The sequence below is a fragment of the Delphinus delphis genome, chromosome 7, assembly GCF_949987515.2.
Source record: "Delphinus delphis chromosome 7, mDelDel1.2, whole genome shotgun sequence".
Lineage (NCBI taxonomy): Eukaryota > Metazoa > Chordata > Mammalia > Artiodactyla > Delphinidae > Delphinus > Delphinus delphis.
The window spans coordinates 63125205-63152303 of NC_082689.1; the positions used below are offsets into that span (position 1 = coordinate 63125205).

The 27099-nt window shown below is 40.0% G+C and overlaps 1 protein-coding gene across 2 annotated transcripts in view; it reads right to left on the reverse strand.

The window, feature by feature from the left end:
- Positions 1 to 27099, reverse strand: part of NOSTRIN (nitric oxide synthase trafficking) — a 63271-nt gene that overhangs the window by 19297 nt on the left and 16875 nt on the right. For both annotated transcript variants that reach the window (XM_060016636.1, XM_060016635.1), the window contains 6 exons: positions 16886 to 16969; positions 14122 to 14184; positions 13839 to 13920; positions 11568 to 11630; positions 8864 to 8962; positions 2784 to 2909 (listed from right to left, as the gene is read on the reverse strand). In XM_060016636.1, coding sequence (XP_059872619.1) covers positions 2784 to 2909; positions 8864 to 8962; positions 11568 to 11630; positions 13839 to 13920; positions 14122 to 14184; positions 16886 to 16969 — 517 coding nt within the window. The remainder of the gene's footprint in view (positions 1 to 2783; positions 2910 to 8863; positions 8963 to 11567; positions 11631 to 13838; positions 13921 to 14121; positions 14185 to 16885; positions 16970 to 27099) is intronic.

Consider the following 27099-nt stretch of genomic DNA (forward strand, 5'->3'; position numbering starts at 1 on the left):
AAATACCTTTGTTTCTGCTCTTGGTCTCCTGAGTTCTTCTCCAAAATCTCAAGTACCAGCCATTTAAATGTGCCCTCTGTCCCCCAGGTACAGGTTTAAAGACACAGAAGAGTAGCCTAGCAAATGTAATGCTTCATCAAAGGGCATGAATCATATGCCTCCTCTAACAAATATGTAAAATAAATTCTGCTCAGTGTCTTAGACCTCAAGTGGGACAGTCATCAAAAAGAAAGAGTCTTTATATTATGGGAAAAGATCTAGAAAGCAGCTGTTCTAGTTTAGCACCGTGAGCAAAGGACAGGACAGAAAACAAAAGCCAGGTTTGGGGAACACACATCCCTGCTGGGCAGCTGTTTCTTTACTGTGACAAGTGCTGAGCCACTAGCATCAATCTGAGACTAGAATAACCAGTGTCCCTTGGTGGCGATGGCAATATTTAAAAGATTTTAATTTCATTTCAGGGAAATCATTAAGATGATCTTCTATGTCTGCTCGTGAAGAGAGGCTGAGACAAATTCCACTGTGGGAAGTGGAAATCCGTATCTCATTTAATGAATTATTGCTTTCTATTATTTTGTTCTTTTTGTATAAAATAGGTCATAGAGAAGCAAGATACTCTGGAGGACCTCAAATTATCCTCCTGTGCTTTCATAATAGCACATGAGAGGAAAGTGGGATCAAAGAGTTATCAAGGAAGAGTAAATGGAGAGGCTGTCTGGGGCCCAGGCTTCATGATGATGCACACTCTTCATTCATTCTTTTCACTTCCTGCTGTCCTGACCTTCCGGTTTGTACTACCCGGGGAGATTGGAATGACTTCATTTTCATCTAAATTGTTTTCATAAAACTGATCAAAGAAGTACCTTGTTTTTTCTATAGCACGAACTCTCAAACTTCAGTACGTCTAGAGATCACCTAGACCCCTTCCTAAAATCATTCAGAAGTTCTGACTTACCCCGTCTAGGAAGGCACTCAGGAATCTGAATTTTAACAAGCACCCTTGACATTGTCTTGGGGCCATAAAGGGCTACAAGAAAATAAATTTTAAAATCATTTATAATTCTTCCATGTAGAGATGACCACTGTTAACATTTTGATGTATTTTAGTCTGTCGAGGTATGTGTATGTATGATTTTATCTTCCTAGTTATCAACCAAATTATTCAAATTGGTATCCTGTTTTTTCACTTAACATTATACATAAGCAGTTTCCAATGCCACTAGTCTCCAAAACACCATTTTAATTAATAGTGCCTTGTGTAGAGTGTATTGATTTATTTAGTCATCTCCTTAATTTTGGCCATTTGTATTACTTCTTCCCTTTTACTTTTAATGTATTTTTTAACAGAAATCTGTATTTTGTTTTTCATCTACTTCCTCAAGATGGATTTATGGAAAGGAAATTAGGTTTTTCAACCGAGGTTCTAGGAGAGAATTAAACCCTAATGTCCTAAGGCATCTGTTATCTGCAATGAGTTACCATTGCTTCTCTGCATCTAGAGGCTATTAGTCACTACCATCCTTGGGGAACTGAGAAAACAGTCACTCACATTATTTTCTGTGTTCCGTGGTTCAGATGAGGAACACTAGTTGATAATGTGAACATTTTTAAGGCTGTTTGCATTTATTGCAAAAGACTTTCTAAAATAATTCCTCTAGTAAATACTAACAGTACCAAACATTTGATTTGTGGTCACTTTTGATAGAGTGGCTATTATTATCATTATCGTTCTTATTATTTGGCCACACTGAGCTTTCCACACTTCTAATAAAATTCCATTTTAATTGAGTTCAGCCCACTTTTGTTATGTGTCTTCATGAATATCACATTTTACTCCTGTTGTTTGCAAACAACAGAGAATGAGGAATACATAGTGTAATATGTGAGTCAATGACTTGTTGGTATAGACTGAGTATGTACAAGCCAACGAAATACTAAGTAAGGGAATCCTTATTGGTTACAGTTAGGCAAGGATGACTCGACAGGAGTATCTCAAGTGGGTCTAGTAGGGCTTGGTTTGGCACTCAGGGGGCAGAGGCTAGCTCTAAGCAAGAGGATAAGCTTAGAACTTAAACTTAGAACTCTTATGGGAGTAAGAGGAACTGTGTGAACTCAAAGGAAGAGGGGGGAGAAATACCAGTGGCCTCCAGCATGGTGGTAGCAATAAACCAGGAAACAAAGAGGATGAAAGGAACCTTTCTTTTTTTATGGAGATTCTGACTTGTAGTAGATTCTCTACCTGATTTGGATTCTAATTAAAAAACCTAGAGTCTTAAATATTTTTAAAGCTCAGTTGAAAGAAGCTCTTTTGAAAGGTAAATGATATACATCTTGTCACCATCACGAAGACCTTATAAGCAAAGAAGATAATTTCCATAGTTTCAACATAAAAGTTGGGACTGCTGAAAGCAGGCTGGGGTGGAAGGAGAAGGTGGAGGAGGTCCCTAACAGGAGAAAAGGACACTGAGAAAAAGGAAGGAGAGACCTAGTAAGAGCCTCTGATAAGGGTCCTTAGTAACAGCAATACCTAACACATCTCGAAGGCCAGCTAGATGTCCGCTACACCAGGAATCCTGGCAGCCATACCAGTAAGAATCATAATTATCTCCTGTTGTTGTGATATAGATAGAAAAATGAGACAGATGGAGACATCTAGGTTAAGTGTTGTTCTCATAGCCCTTGAAGGGTGCCTAGAAGATAGAATGCGAGCAGTGATTTCTCTCCCACACAAAGCTCTTTGGAAAAAGAAAGAAAGAAAAAAAAAACTTGAATGCATAACTTACCTGGAAGCAATTTTCCAGTGTGTTCTCCCATTTCAGTCTGGTAGAACAGCTGGCCATGTTTTTTTGGTAGTAATTTTCATCTTCTTTTGACAACTTCTCAGTTGATTTTTTCAGTTTATTGAGGAGCTAAGGTAAAACATCAGTGTCACATATTTATGAACGCATTTATGAAAGCCCTTTGTAATTCTGGAGAAAGAATTATATGCATCCCAATGATGGTTTCTCATCTCCCAGCTAAAGTCATAAACAGTGACGAGAGATGACAAAATCAAAGACCTTTCTCAGAAAACAGGGATGTCAGAACTGAAAGGAAACCTAAGAGCCTTTCAATAGGATTCCTACAATTTTTCACATGAGGAAATGGAGGTCCTTAAATACCATGTGATATGCCCACTTTCATCAGATGAAGGAAGAGGTCAAATGACAGGTGCAGAGAAGCAAGTACAGATCAGGAACCTCCAACTCAAGACTGTAATCTACCAATGATTCCCGTTCTCTTATTTCGTAAATCCTTCAGGCCTCCGCATTTCTTACCGGGACAGGTAGAGATTTGCACAATCAGATAATTTATAAAACTAGCATTAGGCCTGGAGACCATCCTCTCACTTCACTTTCACTATTTAAACTCTGCATTATAACTCTGGAATCAGACTTCAGGATTAGAGTCCTGGTTCTGACTACGAGTGAGTTACTTAAATTTCAAAAGCCACAGTTTTCTCATCTCTGTGACGGGGACAGCAATGCTCCCACTTCACTGTGTTGCTCTGAGGAATCAAGCAGGTGATACAGGTAAGGAACAGGGCACACTGCTTGACAGTTAGTATAGCACTCAAAGACTAGTGAGTGTTACTATTACTAGTGAAGAAAGAGCCTGAGATACATGCCATTGTTCACTGCAAGTTATGGACAGCTTGACAAATGCTTTCCTGTTATCCTGACCCCCAATGATACGCTCCTTCACAAAGAGCCCCTTCTAGCCAGTCACCAAAATTGGCCATCCTGATTGTGAAAATCAAAGTAATACAAAACTCTCTGGACCAGGGTAGTTTGAATTGAATTCTCAAAATGCTCAGACACATAATTTCACATCTCTGAGAAAGGAAGAAGTTGTATTTACATGAATGATTCTCAGACTTTAATATGCCTAGGAATGACCAGAGATTCTTGGAAAATTGCATATTTTCAGGGTTCCACCAATAGCAATACTGATTCAGTAGCTCGGTAGTGGGATCGGGAAATCTGAATTTTCACTGCCTCCTCAGATGATTCTGATGCAAATGGTCCTCAAGCCACAGTCCAAGGAGTACCAAGGAGCCCTGTGATTTAAGCAGTTTAGGATTTTCAAGGACAGAGATAAAGGTTCTTAAGAATGCTCCTCTTTATGTTTAAGGACATTTTGACTAAAGTTTCAGTAGTGAAGAACATTCGTCCAAAATGCTGAATATTAACACCACTCACTTTATTATTCCAGTTGATATGCTAGCCATTCAACTGTCCCTCAGCTCTGATGTATGACCTACCCAGGACACGGATGGTTTTGTATATCAAATGTAATGAGCCATTTATCTATAGAGATATGAGCTTGTGAATTTTAGCCTGATAATGATACAGAGAAAGGGTTGAATGTGTACCATGGCTATACTTGGCTAAGTCATTGTTCTTTGATTCTTACTGAGTGTGCCCAGCAATGAGAACAGAGTCAATCTGGAGACTGATTGCACAAATCTCTACCTGTCCTGGTAAGAAATGCCAAGGCCTGAAGGATTTACAGAATAAGAGTACAGGAATCATTGGTAGATTACAGTCTTGAGTTGGAGGTTCCTGATCTGTACTTGCTTCTTCTCACCACTCACGTTCATCAGCCTACACTCTATAGCTATTGACTAGAAGTTTCTGCTCAGCAAATTTGCAGCAAATAACCCCAAACATATACAGAAGAAGAATGGAGACTCTTATATTCTTATTTAAGGAACTTCTCAGAAAATTTCCTAAAATTTGTCAAAGATAAATACTTTTTCTTTCCTCTTTTCTTTCTCTTGGAACAAACATCGATTCATTAATTCATTCATCAAACATTTCTTGACTGCCACACCGTGTCATGTACTAGACACTGGGAATAGATAAAGGAACTAGATAGGCTTCCTCTCTAGTCAAGGACCCACACAGGCCATTGTTATCCTGTTTGACAGATCCCAAGATGATAGAAGTATTCAGGTGTCACAGAGTGGGTGCTCACAGAAATGATCCCTGTGTGAATAAACCTAAAATGAAAGTAGGAATTGGTGAGGCAAAATAGCATGACATGATACCAAAAAATATTTTGGTGAGGTTGGAGCACACAGTTTGAGAGAAATAATAGCAAGTGAAAATGCTGAAAAGTTAAGCAAGGGCCAAGTCAGGGAGGGTCTTGAGGGCCACATAAAAGAGTTTGTGCTTTATCCTGAGGTCACCTGGAAACCTTTGAAGGCTTTTTAAAGGAGAATAATATGCTCAGATTCGAGTTCCAGAAAAGTCAGCTTGGCTTGTGTATGGGGGATAAGGAGAGGAAACACTGAAAGCCAAGACATCAATTTGTCAGTTGGAGTAGCCCAAGCAGTGGTGATGGTGGCCTGGGAGAGAGTAGTGGCAGTGGGGATAAATATAAGTAGATAAATTCAGGAAGTATTTGGTTTAGGACTTAGAATTGGGAGGATATGGTAGATGGTGATATTCAAATATATAAAAAACAGAGGAATAAAAAATATTTTTGGTAGAGGGAAGTGATGGTTCTGATTTTGGATATTGAGTTTGAGATGCCAGAGAGCAGTTCAGAGACTGGTTTGGGCTGGAGATATAAGTTTGGGTATTGTCAGCAGAGACATGGTAGCCAAAGCCTTGAGAGTATATTTGTTGAGTACGTGCTATGTATTGAACACTTGATATTGAGAGTACTGTGTGGGACGCTGGAGATATGATGCCGAATAAAACAGAATGAGGCCCAGGAGAGAAATCATCAGGCACAACAACATAGAAAGTTCAGGCAGAACGAGGGAAGTCCATAAAGGAGCTTAAGAAAAAATTGACAGAAAGGAAAACCAAAAGAGTAAGATGGCGTTGTAGTTAAAAGAAGAGAATGTTTCTAGAAGGGGAAAGTCAATGATGCTTAATGCTTCTAAGAAATTAAATAAAGTCAGAACTGGAAAGCACCCATTAGCTTTAGCAACAAGGACCACGTATTCAATGGTAAGAACATTTCTAGCGAATTGGTGGGGAAACCTTGGTCAGTGGTTTGAGGAGTGAATGGGAGATGAAGTGGAGACAGAGCACAGATAACCCTTCCAATAAATCTTATTGTAAAAAGAAAGAGATGATGATATCTGGAGAGGATCAGGAATAGGAATATCAGGGAGACAAAGGGTGTCTCCCTGATTCTTCCTACTCTCCCAAGATAGAGGGAAGTTGAAAAGGCTGATGGGAAGCAACCCTTAGAGATACAGGAGAGAAGGGAATAATCCAGGGAAGGGCCTCTGAGAGGAGGCTGGGATGGGAATCAGAGCACAGGATGAAGAATTGGCCTGTCGCATTGCAACAGGACTTCAGTAGGGAGGTGGCTGTACTGACTTCTATTTACTCTGTGACGCTGGAGGCAAGATGGTCTGCTGAGAGTGGGTGGTGAGGATGGAGGAGCGAGAAGAATGGAGATGTAGATAAGCTCCTGGTGAGAACAAGGACTGCTGAGCAGGAAAACAGGAAGGATTGCTGAGCAGCACCGAACCAGCCCGGCTCAAGTGGGAGATCATGGGCACGTCTGTGTGAGATGCAAAAATGAATGCCGCCTTAGGCGTTGAGCTTTAGGACTAAAAAAGAGAAAGCTACCAGATAAAGTGATGACGATGGTAGGGGTCTGTGTTGTAATGACAGCCAAGGGCTATGGTTGACAGGACCAGGTGGAGGAGGGCAGGGGAGGATCATGAACTTCCGCCTCCCAGGGAGGCTGCTAATGAGGGAAGGAAGCAAAAATTTACCACTTAGCTGCCCACGCTTTTGCCTTTGTCATTCCTCCACATCAATAAAGAATAGCTTCTAATGAGGGCCCCAAATGCCTACAACGAGGTCTTGGAGCTTAGGTTTTTAACTTACTTTGGTTTTGCCTCCTCTTCAGAAGCTGTCTCATTATTCAGTACCTGTTATGGTCATTTCAAACTGTGAAGATTGACACAAGAACCTTGTAATATCTTGCTAACAATGAATCTAAGTTATTCAACTGATAGTTTCCTCAGATGAAATAATACAGTTACTTGGCAATGACAATTCTCTTTTTCTTTTAAGAATGTTTTGGGTTGCAGTGGTGCTGCCTGCACTTCCTTAGGGGGACTCCATCTCTGGCGGAAGATATTGACTATTTCAAAGGTTTCCAATCTGGGGCACATACCATAAGGGGTGTCCAAGATAATCTAATACTCCAATATTAGTTGTGTTCATTTTTGCCTAAAAAGAGTGTTCAAGCTTACTCTTATTCAATATATGAATTGATATTGGTGCCCATGTGTGGACAGTTGAGGATTCTGAAGTGTTCTGGAGGGAGAATGGGAGTTTTATAACATGAGAAGCTGATGTGGATCCCACAAATGCTTTCACTCTCAACATCCTGGGACATGTGCCCATCGGCAGGAGTCTGGATCATACGGATTTACAGATTTATTACCCACTTTAATTAGGTTAACACACACAAAATAAACACATGCCTTAAAAAGATGTCTGCTACGAAGCTGTAGATTGATGTTAATACAAACAATGCAAGCACAAGAAAGCCACAGGAAAACGCCAGAGCTGACGCTTTCTCCCACTCCCGATTACAGGTGCATCATCACCCACATGAAAAGGCAAAAACTGGCATGATCTAGTGAGAGCTGATGAGAAGTTGACCAAGAAATTGACATTATCAAGAAGACATACTAGAAATACAAATTTATATTTACTATGGGTAAGGGTGAGCCTTGCCCCACATGTATATTTTGTCTGTATATGTCCCTTAATCACTATATGAAGACATCATGATTAGCTAATCACTGAAAATATTATTTCATTTTTACCACATCCTTCAAATATTTCTACTTTTTTATGTTGTATAATGTTCATAAAGTACATTATATAATTCATTATGCTATGTGTATATATTTTTTACTTATTTGGGGTGTGAGCTGAGAGGTGTTTAATCGGGCTCCTTATCAAAAATATTGGAGGGGCTTCCCTGGTGGCGCAGTGGTTGAGAATCTGCCTGCTATTGCAGGGGACACGGGTTCACACCCTGGTCTGGGAAGATCCCACATGCCGCGGAGCAACTAGGCCTGTGAGCCACAGCTACTGAGCCTGCGCGTCTGGAGCCTGTGCTCTGCAACAAGAGAGGCCGCAATAGCGAGGCCCGCGCATCGCGATGAAGAGTGGCCCCCGCTTGCCACAATTAGAGAAAGCCCTCGCACAGAAACGAAGACCCAACACAGCCCAAAATAAATTAATTAATTAATAAAAAAGAAAAAAAAAAAAGAACTTAGCACAGTGCCCAGCACACAGTAGATAATTTAAAAATATATATATATTGGACACCACTGGTTTAATTTGTCATCTGTCAATAATACCTTTTGAAAATATATGAGGACTGGGACTTCCCTGGTGGTCCAGTGGGTAAAACTCTGAGCTCCCAATGCAGCGGGCCCGGGTTCGATCCCTGGTCAGGGAACTAGATCCCGCATGCATGCAGCAACTAAGAGTTCACATGCCGCAACTAAGAGTCTGCATGTTGCAACCAAGAAGCCCACATGCCACAACTATGAGCCCGCATGCCACCAGGAAGATCCTGCGTGCCACAACTAAGACCCAGAGCAGCCAAAATAAATAAATATTGTTTTGGAAAAGATCTTTAAAAAATATATATATATGGAGACCAGGAATAACTTAGGATCCTTCTCATATTCTGCCACACTACAGCCCTGCAGAGACCCCGCACAGAGGGGGAATCAGCCACTTCTCCTGTGTTCATAGCTAAGGGCAGGAAGCCCATCCATCTCTAAGCCATATGCACTCAGCCGGCCATGAGAGGTTACCTTCTGCTTCTCCTTCTCGGTCGTAATTTGCTTGGAGCTTTCTACAAGATGGAAAAGCGCTTCATGCTTCTTGGTACTAACCATCAATTTCTTCTTGGCCTAGAGTCAAAAACATACAAAAAAAGCAAAAAAGGATCAGAAACTGATATCAAGAGAAAAACTCTTCTGTTCTGGAACAAGTCATGTTCACGTGCTAGCTTGAATGATTGTGTATGTTTAGTTCTTCATTTCTGCCCTCACCTCAAAATCTGCCTAAAATATCACAGTGGCTAACATTTTGCCCTGAGAACCACTGTGTATTTTTTTCATTACACTGAGTTCATTCAAGAGGGTTATACATTTTTTTAAATCACCGAAGGCTTGCGAGTTTCCAAAACATTGTTCTAGCTAGCATAATGGAAGGCAATGGCTTTACCACCCCCCGTACCCCCGCCAAAAAAATCACAACAAACATGGAAGACTGCTGGCATCATTCTTTTAAATCTGCCTGGCCACAATTGAGGTCATTTTAAGATGCTCTCTTAAAACTTAGAGCAAAAGAACAATTTTGCTCCCTGATGCCTGGGCTTGAGAGCTGGGCATCTGCCTGGCATCTCGTGAACTACCCTGCATTTGTGGTGGGCAGGGAGGGAGGGGTCAGGAAGGAAGCAGCATTCAAAGTCCCTTACTCTGCTGATGCCTCCAGCCTTGGCCTGGGTTATGATGTGGGTGATCCGTCATTCCCTATACAGTCCCAGCTTGGCAGAACAGGATGCTCCAGAGATAAAGCCAACAGCATTTGGTTTGAGTTGGATTTAGCCTATTCAGGAACTGGGTTGATTGGAAGATGGTATGGTTTTTCACCTCAAGTTGCAATGACTGTAAAACCAGACAATGAAGGGAAAAGTCCAGGTCTTTCTTTCCCTAGGAAGTCAGAGGCAAAGCCTTCTGAAGGTCTCTAAACATATGAAACCTCTACAAAATGGATTTCAAGGAACAAGAAGCTCAGAGACCCTCCCCTCCATCTTCTGTCAGTCACATGCCTGCTGATAAATGAGAGTAGGAGCCAGGAGCATTTGGTTCTTTAAGGCTCTTCATTCGAGTCTCCAAAACAGACTACACCACATTACTGACATGCTGAATCCCTTGAATTGTAACTGGAGAGAAAGCTATTATAGTGCAAGCATTTTATGTTCTCTAATTTCTCTGTCAATCTTCATAAAAAATAAAATCGTTCTATTTAGAAAAATTACTTGATGGAAACTGGGAAATAAAAAAAGATTTTTTTTTTTGTTCCTGAAAGCAGCAGCAGTTACTGAGCAGTTTCTCTTTTGGTCCATTGTATTGCATTTCCTGTGAAAGCTGAATATTTACAGAATGTATTTTTAAAAACAAATTCTGTTTAAGAAACCTCATAAAATCAAGAGCAAAACTGAAAACAAACGACTGGACCCTTGTTCATGGGACCTTTAAATATTCACTATAAAAGTGATTCTTGTGAGCATCCCTTTACCAGGACTGTTATTATGGGCATAGAAATTCATTTATCTCAAACATTTCTGATTAATGTCCTTGTCTTATGGGGTCCTTGGTTCCAGTAGGAGCTTCAGAGGCAACACTGAGGGCTGAGATGCGGCCGCCTGTTTCTGAGGGTGTCTCCGTTTTTTTTGCACTCATGGCCATCTACTTGGGAAAGAAAATTCTCTTTGGGCACCAACCCTTTGGAGATGAAAGAGAGAATTTCAACTTTGGTAGCACAAGTCCCCTCAAAGGGAATCATTGGGTTTTCCGAGCAGATTCCCTTTCCACTGGCTTCTAGTCCTTCCTACTAGAAATGAATTCCTCCTAAACTGGATTGTTCTAGAATAATCATATATATATATATATATATATATATATATATATATATATATATATAGAGGCACCACCTGTGATTATCTCTGCTTAAGACCCTGTAATGATATGCTCTAAATTTTCACACCAGATCATAATTCCTCTCCTTAGAAGTCATTCACTCTTTCCTGCACACATGTTATCTAGCCAACTAAATTTTAAATTACATGGAAACAAGAACCATGTCTTAGTACAGTGTGGTGCACAAGGAATGGGCCGTACATACTTGTGAAACCAATACAGGAATCCCCCTTTACACATCTTTACCCACCCGTCACTGTGCTCCTCTCACTGGTGAGACAGAGATCACAAATGCTCTTATAAAAGATAAAACCAAAACTCAGTATTCATATCTTGCCCTAAGTTTCAAATTATACAGAGAGGCAGTCAGTGTAGGTAATGCTTAAGGGCAGTGACCTTGGAGCCCAGTGACTTGGAATAATTCTTGGTTCAACCATTAACCAGCTTTGTAACATTAAGCAATTATTAACCTCTGTGTCTCTGCTTCCCCACTCATCTATAAAATGGGACAACACAAGGTCATATAACACACTGGTTGGTTTTTGTGATGATTCAACACATAAATATATAGCACTTGACATACAATAAACACCACATGTTAGCTATAAATAAAAGTCATATTTAGAGTTCTGCTCCTCTATTGATTTAGTTGAAAGATATATCTATATAATAACTCAGACGAGAAAACATTTTGCTTTTCAGTTAGCACTTAGAAATACTGACACTAAAACACACGATCACATTTGTACAAAAGCCAAAAGCTTCAATCCTGAAAATTGGGTTTACACAAATGATATTTGTGTATACTTGCCTTAATTTGATGATTCCAGTTGCTAATGACAAGATTTGCTGTCTTTTCAACTTCATTATCAAGCTATCGAAGGGAAAAAAAGAAAAAAAAATTTTTTTTGCTGTCTTCTTGTTGAGTCACAGTGCTGGCTTATTAATTCTGGTACAATTAGTAGCACAATTAAGTGGAATTTTAAAATCCTATAGAGGACATATTTCCTGAGAAAAGTAGTCGAGTCTCTTTTCCTCAGGTCAAGAATCTCTTCACAAGATTTACCCTGAATGTATTTGGTAAGATAATTATTTTTAATATATAACTCTGTAGAAACAATATAAATGGGTACAATCTGTGTGGAGGAGTATCTTGCATAGTTTGGTATCTCTTCCAGTCCCATTACTTCCTCTTCAGCATTATTCCATGTGGCCCAAATTTTAATACCATGAGATTCAGTAAAAGTCCTAGCAGTGCTAATTTTACTAACTGTCTTATTGCCTCTAAAGTGAATATTGCTTTAATTTCAAAAAGATTGAATTATTAACCATAATTAACTTTTTCTCCTACTTTAAAATAGCCAATGGGGCAGTAAATGATGAAAATGGAACTAGGCAACCTCCTGAGGAGATCAGACTTCAGTTAGTGCAGAACCTTTTCTCCTGAACCATAGACCTTTCTTCAAAACCCACAGATCAGCCATTACTCAACCACTCTGAGATCTAGCAACACTGTACTTTTTTCTTTTTCAGTTCATTAAATTTGGAATATGTGGTTTAGCACAACAAATACAATTAAAATAATTTTATGCACTATGTCACTTTTGACTCTATGTTGCCGAAATATGGAACAAGTTCACTTTAAAAAATTCAACTTTTTTGTGAGAAAATGTGGCAGGGTGATAGGGGTGCAACAGAGAGGGGCAAATGCTGAAAAGAAGATTATAAACTGGACCAGCATTCTGAGGCGACCATGACATTAATTATCTAAAGCACTGTGATCATAGCACTGTGACTAATTTAGTAAGTACTAAGGAAATTCTAGTAATTATCATATTATTATGTGGTATGAAAATATTTTGTTATTAATGAAGTATAGACTAGTGTTTGGCTTTTATTAAGTTGGTTTGCAAAGGCAGAAGATTATATTACTTTCTAGTAATTCCTGTAAACTTCCCCCATCACCCTAGCCCTAAGGAGAACATCCATTCTGGTAAAAATACATGGATGCCCACTAAACATCTATTCCATTTCCTGACTCAGTTTCATATGTTTGAATAAATTTTTTTTGGTATCATTTCTCTTCCATCAGGGCTTTCACAAATCCCCTCATCCTATGGACTTACCACCTTTAAGACCTGCTTTATCTGGCTGTGATCACTTGAAACTCCCCTTAGCCACTGCCCCTGCCCTTCTCAAATACCTCCTATTACTGCTCTGAACTTCTCACCTGTACCTGTCATTGACACAGATAATGACCATGACCCCATCCCTATCAGAGCTAAGCAGTGTTTATTAAATACCTCTTCATGTTGCCTGAAAATATATTTTAAAGTGCTTACTGACTGTATTACATGCAAATAAAAAGAAAATGGAACACAAATGAAATTGTTCTGGAAGGAAAACTACACAGACAGACCAGAGAATATGCCATACAAGAGGACCAGGTGCCCTGAAAGAATTGTTTAGTTATTTTTCTTCAATTTTAAGGCTATTTGATGATTATACCTAGTATTTCTTTTACCTAATTCCAAGGTTATAAGTATAGAGAAGCATTTCCTTTAAAAAATTGCGTTTATAATTCTATTTACAAATGGTGTATCTATTCAGTGTAAAACAATGTAAATACAAAAAAGTACAAACAAATGAAATAAAAATAACCTCTAATTCCACTATCTAGAGATAATTCTTATCAACATTCTGGGGAGGTGCTTCTATGCATATATTCACACATTTATTTTACAAAACTGCAGTTATATTGTTAGATTTTCTCAGCTTGTTTTTTAATTTAGCACTACATCCCCATGTCATTAAATTCTGCTGCAATAAGATTTTTAATGGTTGCATAGTATTCCGTTGCTTGAATTCATTGTAATTTATTTTTGGATGATGAAGAAGTTTCCATTTATTCACTACTATAAACAATGCTTTAACAAACATCCTCGTACATAAATCTTTGGGTTTGTGTTTATTTTTATGATAAATTCCTGAAACGTAGGAGCACCTTTAGATCACCTTTTACTTCTTGAGCCAAAGACAGAAATCTTGCTTTAACAGGGAGAAAAGAAAGATTTTGACTCACTGATTTTCTCTTCTTTTCATGTGCACTCAGGACTTGATGAGTTGGTTTTACTGCTTCCAACTCAATTGCTTTGCCAAGTTTTCTGGAAATAGAACATGAAAGACACACAAGCCTAGTATTAGGATTTATATCTACTTTCCGAATTATTTTCTGGGGAAATAAAATGGTGTGTTAGGCATTATCTACTCAGTGCAAGTTTGCAGTGGAGTATTTGTAGCATACCCACTTTAAATATTTATGACTCCCTTTAGGGCTGGAGCAAGGCCAGCGTGTGCGTACTCACTGATGCAGGTCCGCTGCCGACTTCATGCCCTCCGAGACCCAGGCCCAGGCACTGACAACACAGCTGGAGGCAAAAACAAGGGAGCACAAGTGTGGATGTCATTTTCCCAGGAGTCTGAGAAATAAAGCATCATGTCTGAGCCATTGCATTCGGCAACTGCACTCATATCCCTAATCCTATTTCAATTTCTCCATGGGATTAAATTCTGCCAACACATTTATTTGCACTATTGTCATTACATAAACTGCGTTTTTTTCCCAATCATTTTTCATCCTGATTTCCACTTTTCATTTCATGTGTGTAGAAAATCAGGGAAATAAAGTAGCCAAGGGTGAGAAGCCACTTAGAACAGGCAGGAGAGAGCATGCTACCCTTAAAAACAATCTTTTCAGGCTCTTCATTTCACAGATGAATAAACGGAGGCTCAGAAAAGTTAAGTTATGGAGAACTCCAGAGCCCTGGTCGTGTTCTGCGTGCTGCTCTTGGGGTTGGGGTCTAGGTCCTGTTCCCTGCTGGCCTTTAGGACAAACACTCAGATGTTCTACTGTCTTGTGAGTATATCTCAATTTAACAAAAGGGTAACTCTGCCCTGACCCTAGCAGCACAAAGGGAGAATTAGGAAATATGACGCTATTTTCCTCCTACATATAGTTGGCCTTCAAACAGGAAGCCCATTGTATCAATAAACCTCTGGGACAGAGCCAGTGTAGACTTTGATGGAGGGGAAGGGACAGATCGGTGCCCATACTGAGAGCAAGACGGTGCAGAGGTTTGCCTCCATATGACTTAGGCTGCACCTGGCAGCCAGAGAATGGGAGAACTAGATCAAAGGATGTCAGACTTTCTGTGTATCCAAAGCCCGGCACAAAACCAGGCACAAGAGAGTACCCACTGTATGCTTCCAATTATAGGAAAGTCCAGAAAAGACAAAACAATCTAGATTGAAAAAAAGCAGATCAGTGTTTCCTTGGGACTCTGTTGGGGGATGGATTGTAGACAGGTATGAGGAGTCTTTTGGTGATGAAAATACGTATATTTTGATTTTGGTGGTGGATATATGGTGTATACATATGTCAAAATCAATCAAACCATATACTCAAAACGGGTGCGTCTTATTGCATGTAAACTAAATCTCAATAGAGTTGTTTTTTTTTTAAAAAAAGAAGCCCAAGCACACTTTCGGGAAGAGAATCTGACATTTGCCCCTGGGAGGAGCTGGGCAGCAGAGCAGGAAGGAGAAGGCGTTGGCCTCAGAGGTTGTGTCTGAATCCACAAGCTCCCCTTTGTTTCCTGCATGACCTTGGAAGAATCACTTGATTTCACTGATCCTCATTTAACTGGTCTTTTAGAAGAGAAACAATTTGAGTTATTATACAAGTACCTAACAGATTTTGGTATAGATAAAAGTTCAGTTAATGCTTATTATTAAATATTGTTGCACTAACCCTGGTTAACCAAGCATTCTGTTCATGCCAACTCCTTGGGAGCACTATGCTGGATTCTAGGGTTGCCACACAATAAGACACACACCCCTACACCTACACCTCCCATCCTTTAGAAGGTAATCAAAACTAAAATCATAATGAACACTTAGGGAGCTTTGGCTCCAGCCAGGTGTTAAACACATTTCTTGTGTTATTTCATTTACTACTCACAGGAGTTATATGCGATGTGTTTTATTTCCATTTTAAATACACAATGAGAGGTAAAATAAATTGTCCTAATTCACCTACTTGCTAAGAGGTAGAGCCAGAATCTAAACATGGGTAGTCTAAATAAAGTCTATTTATACTCAACCACTGTGCTCTACTGGTTCCTTTGCAGGCTTCTAAAATACCATCCTAAAAATCAAGCTCAAAGTCAGAGCAATTTCAAAGCCATTATTTGCTGTTATGGATAATGCCTAGGGAGTAGGAATGTGGGCTCCAGAAGCCTTCCTTTTTTCTTTCCCTCTTTCTTTTACCATCAGAAGGGGTCTTTGCAATGGCACGGCCATTGGGTGGCATCTGCAAGCATTAGTCAAAAATCTTTGTAAGGAATTATCACTAATGGACCATTTTTAGAATACTAACACCTTTTTTCTCTCCCTGAAGAGAAGTAATTGACTTCATTCTCAACTGAATTGAAAAAAATGTGAACCAACATTTTTTCAGCATCTGATGTGCCAATATCTTTACATATATTACCTCGTTTAATATGCACCCCCCGATACACACACACACACACACACACACACACACACACACATACACACAATGGAGCACATCTTGTTACTCCACATAACAGAGGAGGAAATCAAGGGAGGCCAGGTTGCTTGCTGAAGGTCATAAATTTGAGATAAAGCAGGATTCACACTTCCTGATTTCAAGAGCTTCCGACTTAACAACACCGCTTCCCAAGTTAATATCCTCACCAAGGCCTTTTATGAATATGAGCTTAGGAGTCACAAAGACACAGGATGAACCCAGCTCTGAAATTCATTATCTGTGTGACCAGGCAAGGTTCTTAAACTCTCCAAGCCTCAAGTCCTTGTTTGTAAATAGGGATCATAAAAAGACTTCTCAGAGATTGTTGTGAGGATTAAATGTAGAGTATCTATGAAAGCATTTAACACAGTGTCTGGCACACAGTAAGAGCCCAAGAACTGGAAGCCATGCTTGACTCTCTGGACTTACCACATTTATATGAGGAAGCTGGAATTGAACATATGTCGCTTTTTATTACTTTTAGGAGTGATTTTGCCTTATCTCTTCCATATACTTACTTTTTCTTTGTGCTCTGTAATGTTTTGCTGAGTTTGGTTGCCAGTTTCTGAAGTCCTTTGGCATAACTGATCTCCAAATTTGCCCTGTTAGCAAAGGGATAGTTGTTAGATAGGATACAACGGCTGGAAATCAAGCAAAACCACACACACACACACACACACACACACACAGAGAGATACAAATATATGAAGGAGGACTCAGGCTGATAATGCAATGAATAAAGAGATGATTTGTCTACTATAAGGATTCTCCTGTCCTCGGTGTAATCTTTAAGGATATCCAAGAGAATCCTACAAAAGGAGAGAAGTTTTTATTTAACCTTCTTGTACACTAGTGTTATGGGTTGAACTATATTCCCCCACAAAGGTGCTTAAGTCCTAACCCTGCTGTCTGTGAATGTGGCCTTATTTGGAAATAGGGTCTTTGCAAATAATCAAGTTCAGATGCAGTCACTAGGATTGGCTAGAACTCAGTATGGATGTGTCCTTATGAAAGGGAGAAATTTGGGCACAGTCACACACACACACACACGGAGAATGCTGTGTGAAGATGAAGGGGCAGAGATTGGGATAATGTATTATAAGTTAAGGGATGCCGAAGGTAATCATCAGCAGACCACCAGAAACTAGGAGAGAGACACGGAATAGATTCTCCCTCACAGCTCTCGGAAGGAACCAACCTGACCAAACACATTGATCTCAGACTTCCAGCCTCCAGGAATGTGAGAAAATATGTTTTTGTAGTTTAAGCTACAGTAAGAGACTGTGTAAGTTAAGTAACCCAGTCTGTAGTACCTTGTTATGGCAGTCCTAGCAAACTAATCCAGCTACTTTCCTACTTATCCTGAGACACAAGCACCATCAGACTAGCTCTAGATTATAATAGCTGGCAATACAATAATACATTATGATGGAATTAACCAAAGAGTAACTTTCTAATGGGCCAGCACGAGATTTAGAAAATGAATTCCCATTACCTTCCATGCAAGACAAGACTCAGTAGGGAATCTGGGCATGTCCTCCCAAAGAAAACTTAGTTCTTTGGATGGATTGAGTCACTCTTAGCTTAAGCTGATTTTTCCATGTCCTAATTTAGGCCCATCTATAGCTAAAATGAAGACACATTTTTATTCATTTCACTTTTCAATGAAAATAATAAAAATGTAGGATATTAAGTTCAATTTACACTACTTTTTTCATCTTTATATGGACCAGAGAGTCTTTGTTGCATATTTTTCAGTCTTTTAATTCTACTTTTATTATAAAACATCATTAGAATTATTTGTGACTCCATTTCATTTGGGGAACAATCCCAGGACTCTCCAGTAATTAACTTAATCCTTGGATGTTTTTACACAGATTAGGCTCAGTGTTATAGACCAAAAAAGGAAAGACCTCTTTTATGAATGGAACCCAGAGATCATGGGCTATGGACCTATCGCTAAGATTCTCTTCATTTTTCCTCTTTAGTACAGCTGTGCTCCAAGTTATTTTTAGCACCTTTTAAAAGAAAGAAAACCATTGTAGGATGCATGTTAAGGCCTAGGTGCAGAAAATACCCATTTGGCATCAGGCCTTGGCCAAGTATAAGAAAAGGTTAGGGCAAATATTTTTAAATAGTGAAGATGGTAAAGAAATATCTCATAGTGTTTTAAAAAAGATTTTTCTGCTCTAGGAATATGTGGTGATTGATGGAGAGAGAAAGTCCTGGTCAGCAGCAAGCTGGGAGAGACTGCCACCCTCAATGAACTTGGATGCTCTAGAATCCCAAGAGAACGCTACGGCTCAGTAGGGTGGCTTTGGGCAACATTAAAATGAATTAATCAGACTTACCTCAAGGGGGTTTATGATAATTAAAAATTAAATTTAAAAAATTGTAATTAAATTTAAAAAATTAAAAATTTTAATTAATGATTAAATTTAATTTTTTAAAATTATTTTTTTTTAATTTTAAAAAATTAAAATTAATTTAAAAAATGTGGTAATCACCCAAACCCAACAGGGGCTCAAAGACTGAAATGATTTTTATTGATCTGCACAACCCGAGCCCTGGCTCCCTCTCTGATTTCCCCTCCTACTATTAATCCCCTTGTTCATGGTACTCTTGCTTAGTGGCCAAATGTCATCCTGCTTTAGGGCCTTTGCACTTGCTATGGCCTCTGCCGTGTATTCCTTCTGCTACATAACCCCATGGCATTCTTCTTCACGTCAACCCCAACAAGTCTTGTTCAAACATCACCACCTCAGAGGCTACCCTATCGAAAAGAGCATTCTTGTCACTATCTCCCTACAGCTTTATTTATGCCCTAGCATTTATCACTATCTTACATCACATAATTTTTTACTGTGCTTCTGTGAATACCCCTAGAGTGTAAGCTCCATAAGGGTAAAGATTTTGTGTTGCTCATTGCTATATCCCGAGGCCTAGAACAGTGCCTGCCATGTTACTGGGGCTCAGCATGTATTTCTTGAATGAATGAATGAATGAATGGACTTCCCATCAGGTCTTGGTTAGAATTTTTAACCAGTCTCCACTACAAGTCTGTTCTCATTTCACCACTTTTGAAAACTTTAAACTGCTGAAGTATTTAAATTCAGTCCCACAGGTTTGAGGTGTGCTCAGCTCTGATGTCAGCGTACGTGGCTTTCTAGCACTTGCAATAGCTAGACTCATTAAACCCTCTCCTAACCCGTCTTTAACCAGAGGGTTCCTTAGGACTTTCCTTTCCAGCATTCCATTCTTGCTTGGAAGCAGCACATAGAACATTAAATATGATGATGCATTTGTCGTGCTCAGCTTGTGCTGGGCACCAAAAATTTCTTAATAAATATTAATTTTTCTAATGTTATTATGAGTATGTATCCAAAAGGATCTCTAAACATTCAGAAATACACAGAGATGGGGAGAAGTGGGGGAAAGAATGCACATTTTTCTCATCCATCAGCTCTAGAACAATCCTGAATGGCTTCCCACAGGAAAGGGAATGCTGTCAGGGACAGCCTCTTCCTCAGAATTCAGTTTCACTTTTACCCTGTTCTTGCAGGTCCTACAAAATGGCTCAGAGGCTAAGCAGAAATAAAAAGGACAATGATGAGAGAGAAGTGTGGCATTCCCTTACATCGTTAACTTAATCTGATTCTAGAAAAAAGTTGGGCTTTGGTGTCAAGAAAGGGAGAGGGTCCTGCTCTCTTTGAATTGATGGGCTCTTGTTTTGAACCTGGCTTTATTCTTGAACCCCTGTATTTCTGCTGGCTTTCTCTTAAGTACAGTTGAAAACCAGCCTAAAGAGAGGCAATTACGAGAGGAGGGGGAGATGGTGAAAGAGTAAGACTTGGAGATCACCTTCCTCCCCACAGATACACCAGAAATACATCTACACGTGGAAGAACACCTACTGAACGCTGGCAGACCTCAGACCTCCCAAAAGGCAAGAAACTCCCCACGTACCTGGGTAGGGCAAAAGAAAAAAGAATAAACAGAGACAAAAGGATAGGGATGGGTACTGCACCAGTGGGAGGGAGCTGTGAAGGAGGAAAAGTTTCCACACACTAGAAGCCCCTTCGCAGGTGGAGACTGCGGGTGGCGGAGGGGGGAAGCTTCGGAGCCGCGGAGGAGAGCACAGCAACAGGGGTGCGGAGGGCAAAGCGGAGAGATTCCCGCACAGAGGATCGGCGCCGACGGGCACTCACCAGCCCGAGAGGCTTGTCTGCTCACCTGCCGGGGCGGGTGGGGCTGGGAGCTGAGGCTCGGGCTTCAGAGGTCGGATTGCAGGGAGAGGACTGGGGTTGGCAGCGTGAACACAGCCTTCAGGTGCGCCACAGCTAGCCGGGAGGGAGTCCGGGAAAAGTCTGGATCTGCCGAAGAGGCAAGAGACTTTTTCTTCCCTCTTTGCTTCCAGGTGCGCGAGGAGAGGGGATTAAGAGTGCTGCTTAAAGGAGCTCCAGAGACGGGCGCGAGCTGCGGCTAAAAGCGCGGACCCCAGAGACGGGCGTGAGACGCTAAGGCTGCTGCTGCCGCCACCAAGAAGCCTGTGTGCGAGCACAGGCCACTATCCACACCTCCCCTTCCGGGGAGCCAGTGCAGCCCGCCACTGCCAGGGTCCCGGGATCCAAGTACAACTTCCCCGGGAAAACGCACGGTGCGCCTCAGGCTGGTGCAACGTCACGCCGGCGCGACGTCCTGCCGGCCTCTGCCGCCGTAGGCCCGCCCCGCACTCCGTGCCCCTCCCTCCCCCCCCCCCCCCCCGCCCCGCCCGGCCTGAGTGAGCCAGAGCCCGCGAATCAGCGGCTCCTTTAACCCCGTCCTGTCTGAGCGAAGAACAGACGCCCTCCTACGACCTACACACAGAGGTGGGGCCAAATCCAAAGCTGAGCCCCTGTGAGCTGTGAGAACAAAGAAGAGAAAGGGAAATCTCTCCCAGCAGCCTCAGAAACAGCGGATTAAAGCTCCACAATCAACTTGATGTACCCTGCACCTGTGGAATACCTGAATCGACAAGGAATCATTCCCAAATTGAGGAGGTGGACTTTAAGAGCAAGATTTATGATTTTTTCCCCTTTTCCTCTTTTTGAGAGTGTGTATGTGTATGCTTCTGTGTGAGATTTTGTCTGTATAGCTTTGCTTCCACCATTTGTCCTAGGGTTCTATGCGTCCGTTTTTTTTCTTTTTTTAAATTTTTTTTCTTAATAATTATTTTTTATTTCAATAACTTTATTTTATTTTACTTTATCTTCTTTCTTTCTTTCTTTCCTTCCTTCCCTCCTTTAGACAACGAGTCATCCCAAATTGAGGAGGTGGACTTTGAAAGCAAGATTTATGATTTTTTCCCCTCTTCCTCTTTTTGAGAGAGTGTATGTGTATGCTTCTGTGTGAGATTTTGTCTGTATAGCTTTGCTTCCACCATTTCTCCTAGGGTTCTATTCGTCCTTTTTTTGTTTTTGTTTTTTCTTTTTTTTCTTAATAATTATTTTAATAACTTTATTATATTTTATCTTACTTTATTTTATTTTACTTTATCTTCTTTCTTTCTTTCTTTTTTCCTTCCTTACTCCCTCCCTCCCTCCTTTCTTTCTTCCTTCCTTCCTTCCTTCCTTCCTTCCTTTCTTTCTTTCTTTCTTTCTTTCTTCCTACTTCTACTAATTCTTTCTTTCTACTTTTTCTCCCTTTTATTCTGAGCCGTGTGGATGACAGGCTCTTGGTGCTACAGCCAGGAGTCAGTGCTGTGCCTCTCAGGTGGGAAAGCCAACTTCAGGACACTGGTCCACAGAGACCTCCCAGCTCCACATAATATCAAATGGAGAAAATCTCCCAGAGATCTCCATCTCAACACCAGCACCCAGCTTCACTCAACGACCAGCAAGCTACAGTGCTGGACACTCTATGCCAAACAACTAGCAAGACAGGAACACAACCCCACCCATTAGCAGAGAGGCTGCCTAAAATCATAATAAGTCCACAGACACCCCAAAATACAACACCAGACGTGAACCTGCCCACCAGAAAGACAAGATCCAGCCTGATCCACCAGAACACAGGCACTAGTCCCCTCCACCAGGAAGCCTACACAACCCACTGAACCAACCTTAGCCACTGGGGACAGACACCAAAAACAACGGGAACTACAAACCTGCAGCCTGCAAAAAGGAGACGCCAAACACAGTAAGACAAGCAAAATGAGAAGACAGAAAAACACACAGCAGATAAAGGAGCAAGATAAAAACCCACTAGACCTAAGAAATGAAGAGGAAATAGCTAGTCTACCTGAAAAAGAATTCAGAATAATGATAGTAAAGATGATCTAAAATCTTGGAAATAGAATAGACAAAATGCAAGAAACATTTAAGAAGGACCTAGAAGAACTAAAGATGAAACAAACAACAATGAACAACACAATAAATGAAATTAAAAATACTCTAGATGGGATCAATAGCAAAATAACTGAGGCAGAAGAACGGATAAGTGACCTGGAATATAAAATAGTGGAAATAACTACTGCAGAGCAAAATAAAGAAAAAAGAATGAAAAGAACTGAGGACAGTCTCAGAGACCTCTGGGACAACAATAAATGCACCAACATTCAAATTATAGGGGTTCCAGAAGAAGAAGAGAAAAAGAAAGGGACTGAGAAAATATTTGAAGAGATTAGAGTTGAAAACTTCCCTAATATGGGAAAGGAAATAGTTAATCAAGTTCAGGAAGAACAGAGAGTCTCATACAGGATAAATCCAAGGAGAAATACGCCAAGACACATATTAATCAAACTGTCAAAAATTAAATACAAAGAAAACATATTAAAAGCAGCAAGGGAAAAACAACAAATAACACACAAGGGAATCCCCATAAGGTGAACAGCTGATCTTTCAGCAGAAACTCTGCAAGCCAGAAGGGACTGGCAGGACATATTTAAAGTGATGAAGGAGAAAAACCTGCCACCAAGATTACTCTACCCAGCAAGGATCTCATTCAGATTTGATGGAGAAATTAAAACCTTTACAGACAAGCAAAAGCTGAAAGAGTTCAGAACCACCAAACCAGCTTTACAACAAATGCTAAAGGAACTTCTCTAGGCAAGAAACACAACAGAAGGAAAAGACCTAAAATAACGAACCCAAAACAATTAAGAAAATGGGAATAGGAACATACATATCGATAATTACCTTACATGTAAATGGACTAAATGCTCCCACCAAAAGACACAGATTGGCTGAATGGGTACAAAAACAAGACCCATATATATGCTGTCTACAAGAGACCCACTTCAGACCTAGAGGCACATACAGACTGAAAGTAAGGGGATGGAAAAAGATATTCCATGCAAATGGAAACAAAAAGAAAGCTGGAGTAGCAATTCTCATATCAGACAAAATAGACTTTAAAATAAAGACTATTAGAAGAGACAAAGAAGGACACTACATAATGATCAAGGGATCGATCCAAGAAGAAGATATAACAATTGTAAATATTTATGCACTCAACATAGGAGCACCTCAATACATAAGGCAAATACTAACAGCCATAAAAGGGGAAATCGACAGTAACACATTCATAGTAGGGGACTTTAACACCCCACTTTCACCAATGGACAGATCATCCAAAATGAAAATAAATAAGGAAACACAAGCTTTAAATGATACATTAAACAAGATGGACTTAATTGATATTTATAGGACATTCCATCCAAAAACAACAGAATACACATTTCTCTCAAGTGCTCATGGAACATTCTCCAGGCTAGATCATATCTTGGGTCACAAATCAAGCCTTGGTAAATTTAAGAAAATTGAAATTGTATCAAGTATCTTTTCCGACCACAATGCTATGAGACTAGATATCAATTACAGGAAAAGATCTGTAAAAACTACAAACACATGGAGGCTAAACAATACACTACTTAATAACAAAGTGATCACTGAAGAAATCAAAGAGGAAATCTAAAAATACCTAGAAACAAATGACAATGGAGACACGACGACCCAAAACCTATGGGATTCAGCAAAAGCAGTTCTAAGAGGGAAGTTTATAGCAATACAATCCTACCTTAAGAAACAGGAAACATCTCGAATAAACAACCTAATCTTGCACCTAAAGCAATTAGAGAAAGAAGAACAAAAAAACCCCAAAGTTAGCAGAAGGAAAGAAATCATAAAAATCAGATCAGAAATAAATGAAAAAGAAATGAAGGAAACGATAGCAAAGATCAATAAAAGTAAAAGCTGGTTCTTTGAGAAGATAAACAAAATTGATAAACCATTAGCCAGACTCATCAAGAAAGAAAGGGAGAAGACTCAAATCAATAGAATTAGAAATGAAAAAGGAGAAGTAACAACTGACACTGAAGAAATACAAAAGATCATGAGAGATTACTACAAGCAACTCTATGCCAATAAAATGGACAACCTGGAAGAAATGGACAAATTCTTAGAAATGCACAACCTGCCAAGACTGAATCAGGAAGAAATAGAAAATATGAACAGACCAATCACAAGCACTGAAATTGAAACTGTGATTAAAAATCTTCCAACAGGGCTTCCCCCGTGGCGCAGTGGATAAGAGTCCGCCTGCGGATGTAGGGGACGCAGGTTCGTGCCCCGGTCCGGGAGGATCCCACATGCCACGGAGCAGCTGGGCCCATGAGCCATGGCCACTGAGCCTCCCCGTCTGGAGCCTGTTGCTCTGCAACGGGAGCGGCCACAACAGGGAGAGGCCTGCGTACCGCAAAAAAAAAAAAAAAATCTTCCAACAAACAAAACCCCAGGACCACATGGCTTCACAGGCGAATTCTATCAAACATTTAGAGAAGAGCTCACACCTATCCTTCTCAAAGTCTTGCAAAATATAGCAGAGGGAGGAACACTCCCAAACTCATCCTATGAGGCCACCATCATCCTGATACCAAAACCAGGCAAGGATGTCACAAAGAAAGAAAACTACAGGCCAATATCACTGATGAACATAGATGCAAAAATCCTCAACAAAATACTAGCAAGCAGAATCCAACAGCACATTAAAAACATCATACACCATGATCAAGTGGGGTTTATTCCAGGAATGCAAGGATTCTTCAATATACGCAAATCAATCAACGTGATACGCCATATTAACAAATTGAAGGAGAAAAACCATATGATCATCTCAATAGATGCAGAGAAAGCTTTTGACAAAATTCAACACCCATGTATGATAAAAACCCTGCAGAAAGTAGGCATAGAGGGAACTTTCCTCAACATAATAAAGGCCATATATGACAAACCCACAGCCAACATCATCCTCAATGGTGAAAAACTGAAAGCATTTCCACTAAGATCAGGAACAAGACAAGGTTGCCCACTCTCACCACTCTTATTCAACATAGTTTTGGAAGTTTTAGCCACAGCAATCAGAGAAGAAAAGGAAATAAAAGGAATCCAAATCAGAAAAGAAGAAGTAAAGCTGTCACTGTTTGCAGATGACGTGATACTATACATAGAGAATCCTAAAGATGCTACCAGAAAACTACTAGAGCTAATCAATGAATTTGGTAAAGTAGCAGGATACAAAATTAATGCACAGAAATCTCTGACATTCCTATACACCAATGATGAAAAATCTGAAAGTGAAATCAAGAAAACACTTCCATTTACCATTGCAACACAAAAAATAAAATATCTAGGAATAAACCTACCTAAGGAGAAAAAAGACATGTATGCAGAAAATTATAAGACACTGATGAAAGAAATTAAAGATGATACAAATACATGGAAAGGTATACCATGCTCTTGAATTGGAAGAATCAATATTGTGAAAATGACTCTACTACCCAAAGCAATCTACAGATTCAATGCAATCCCTATCAAACTACCACTGGCATTTTTCACAGAACTAGAACAAAAAATTTCACAATTTGTATGGAAACACAAAAGACCCCGAATAGCCAAAGCAATCTTGAGAAAGAAAAACAGAGCTGGAGGAATCAGGCTCCCTGACTTCAGACTATACTGCAAAGCTACAGTAATCAAGACAGTATGATACTGGCACAAAAACAGAAAGATAGATCAATGGAACAGGATAGAAAGCCCAGAGATAAACCCACGCACATATGGTCACCTTATCTTTGATAAAGGAGGCAAAAATGTACAGTGGAGAAAGGACAACCTCTTCAATAAGTGGTGCTGGGAAAACTGGACAGGTACATGTAAAAGTATGAGATTAGATCACTCCCTAACACCATACACAAAAATAAGCTCAAAATAGATTAAAGACCTAAATGTAAGGCCAGAAACTACCAAACTCTTAGAGGAAAACATAGGCAGGACACTCTATGACATAAATCACAGCAAGATCCTTTTTGACCCACCTCCTAGAGAAATGGAAATAAAAACAAAAATAAACAAATGGGACCTAATGAAACTTCAAAGCTTTTGCACAGCAAAGGAAACCATAAACAAGACAAAAAGACAATCCTCAGAATAGCAGAAAATATTTGCAAATGAAGCAACTGACAAAGGATTAATCTCCAAAATTTATAAGCAGCTCATGCAGCTCAATATCAAAAAAACAAAAACCCAATCCAAAAATGGTCAGAAGACCTAAATAGACATTTCTCCAAAGAAGATATACAGACTGCCAACAAACACATGAAAGAATGCTCAACATCATTAATCATTAGAGAAATGCAAATCAAAACTACAATGAGATATCATCTCACACCAGTCAGAATGGCCATCATCAAAAAATC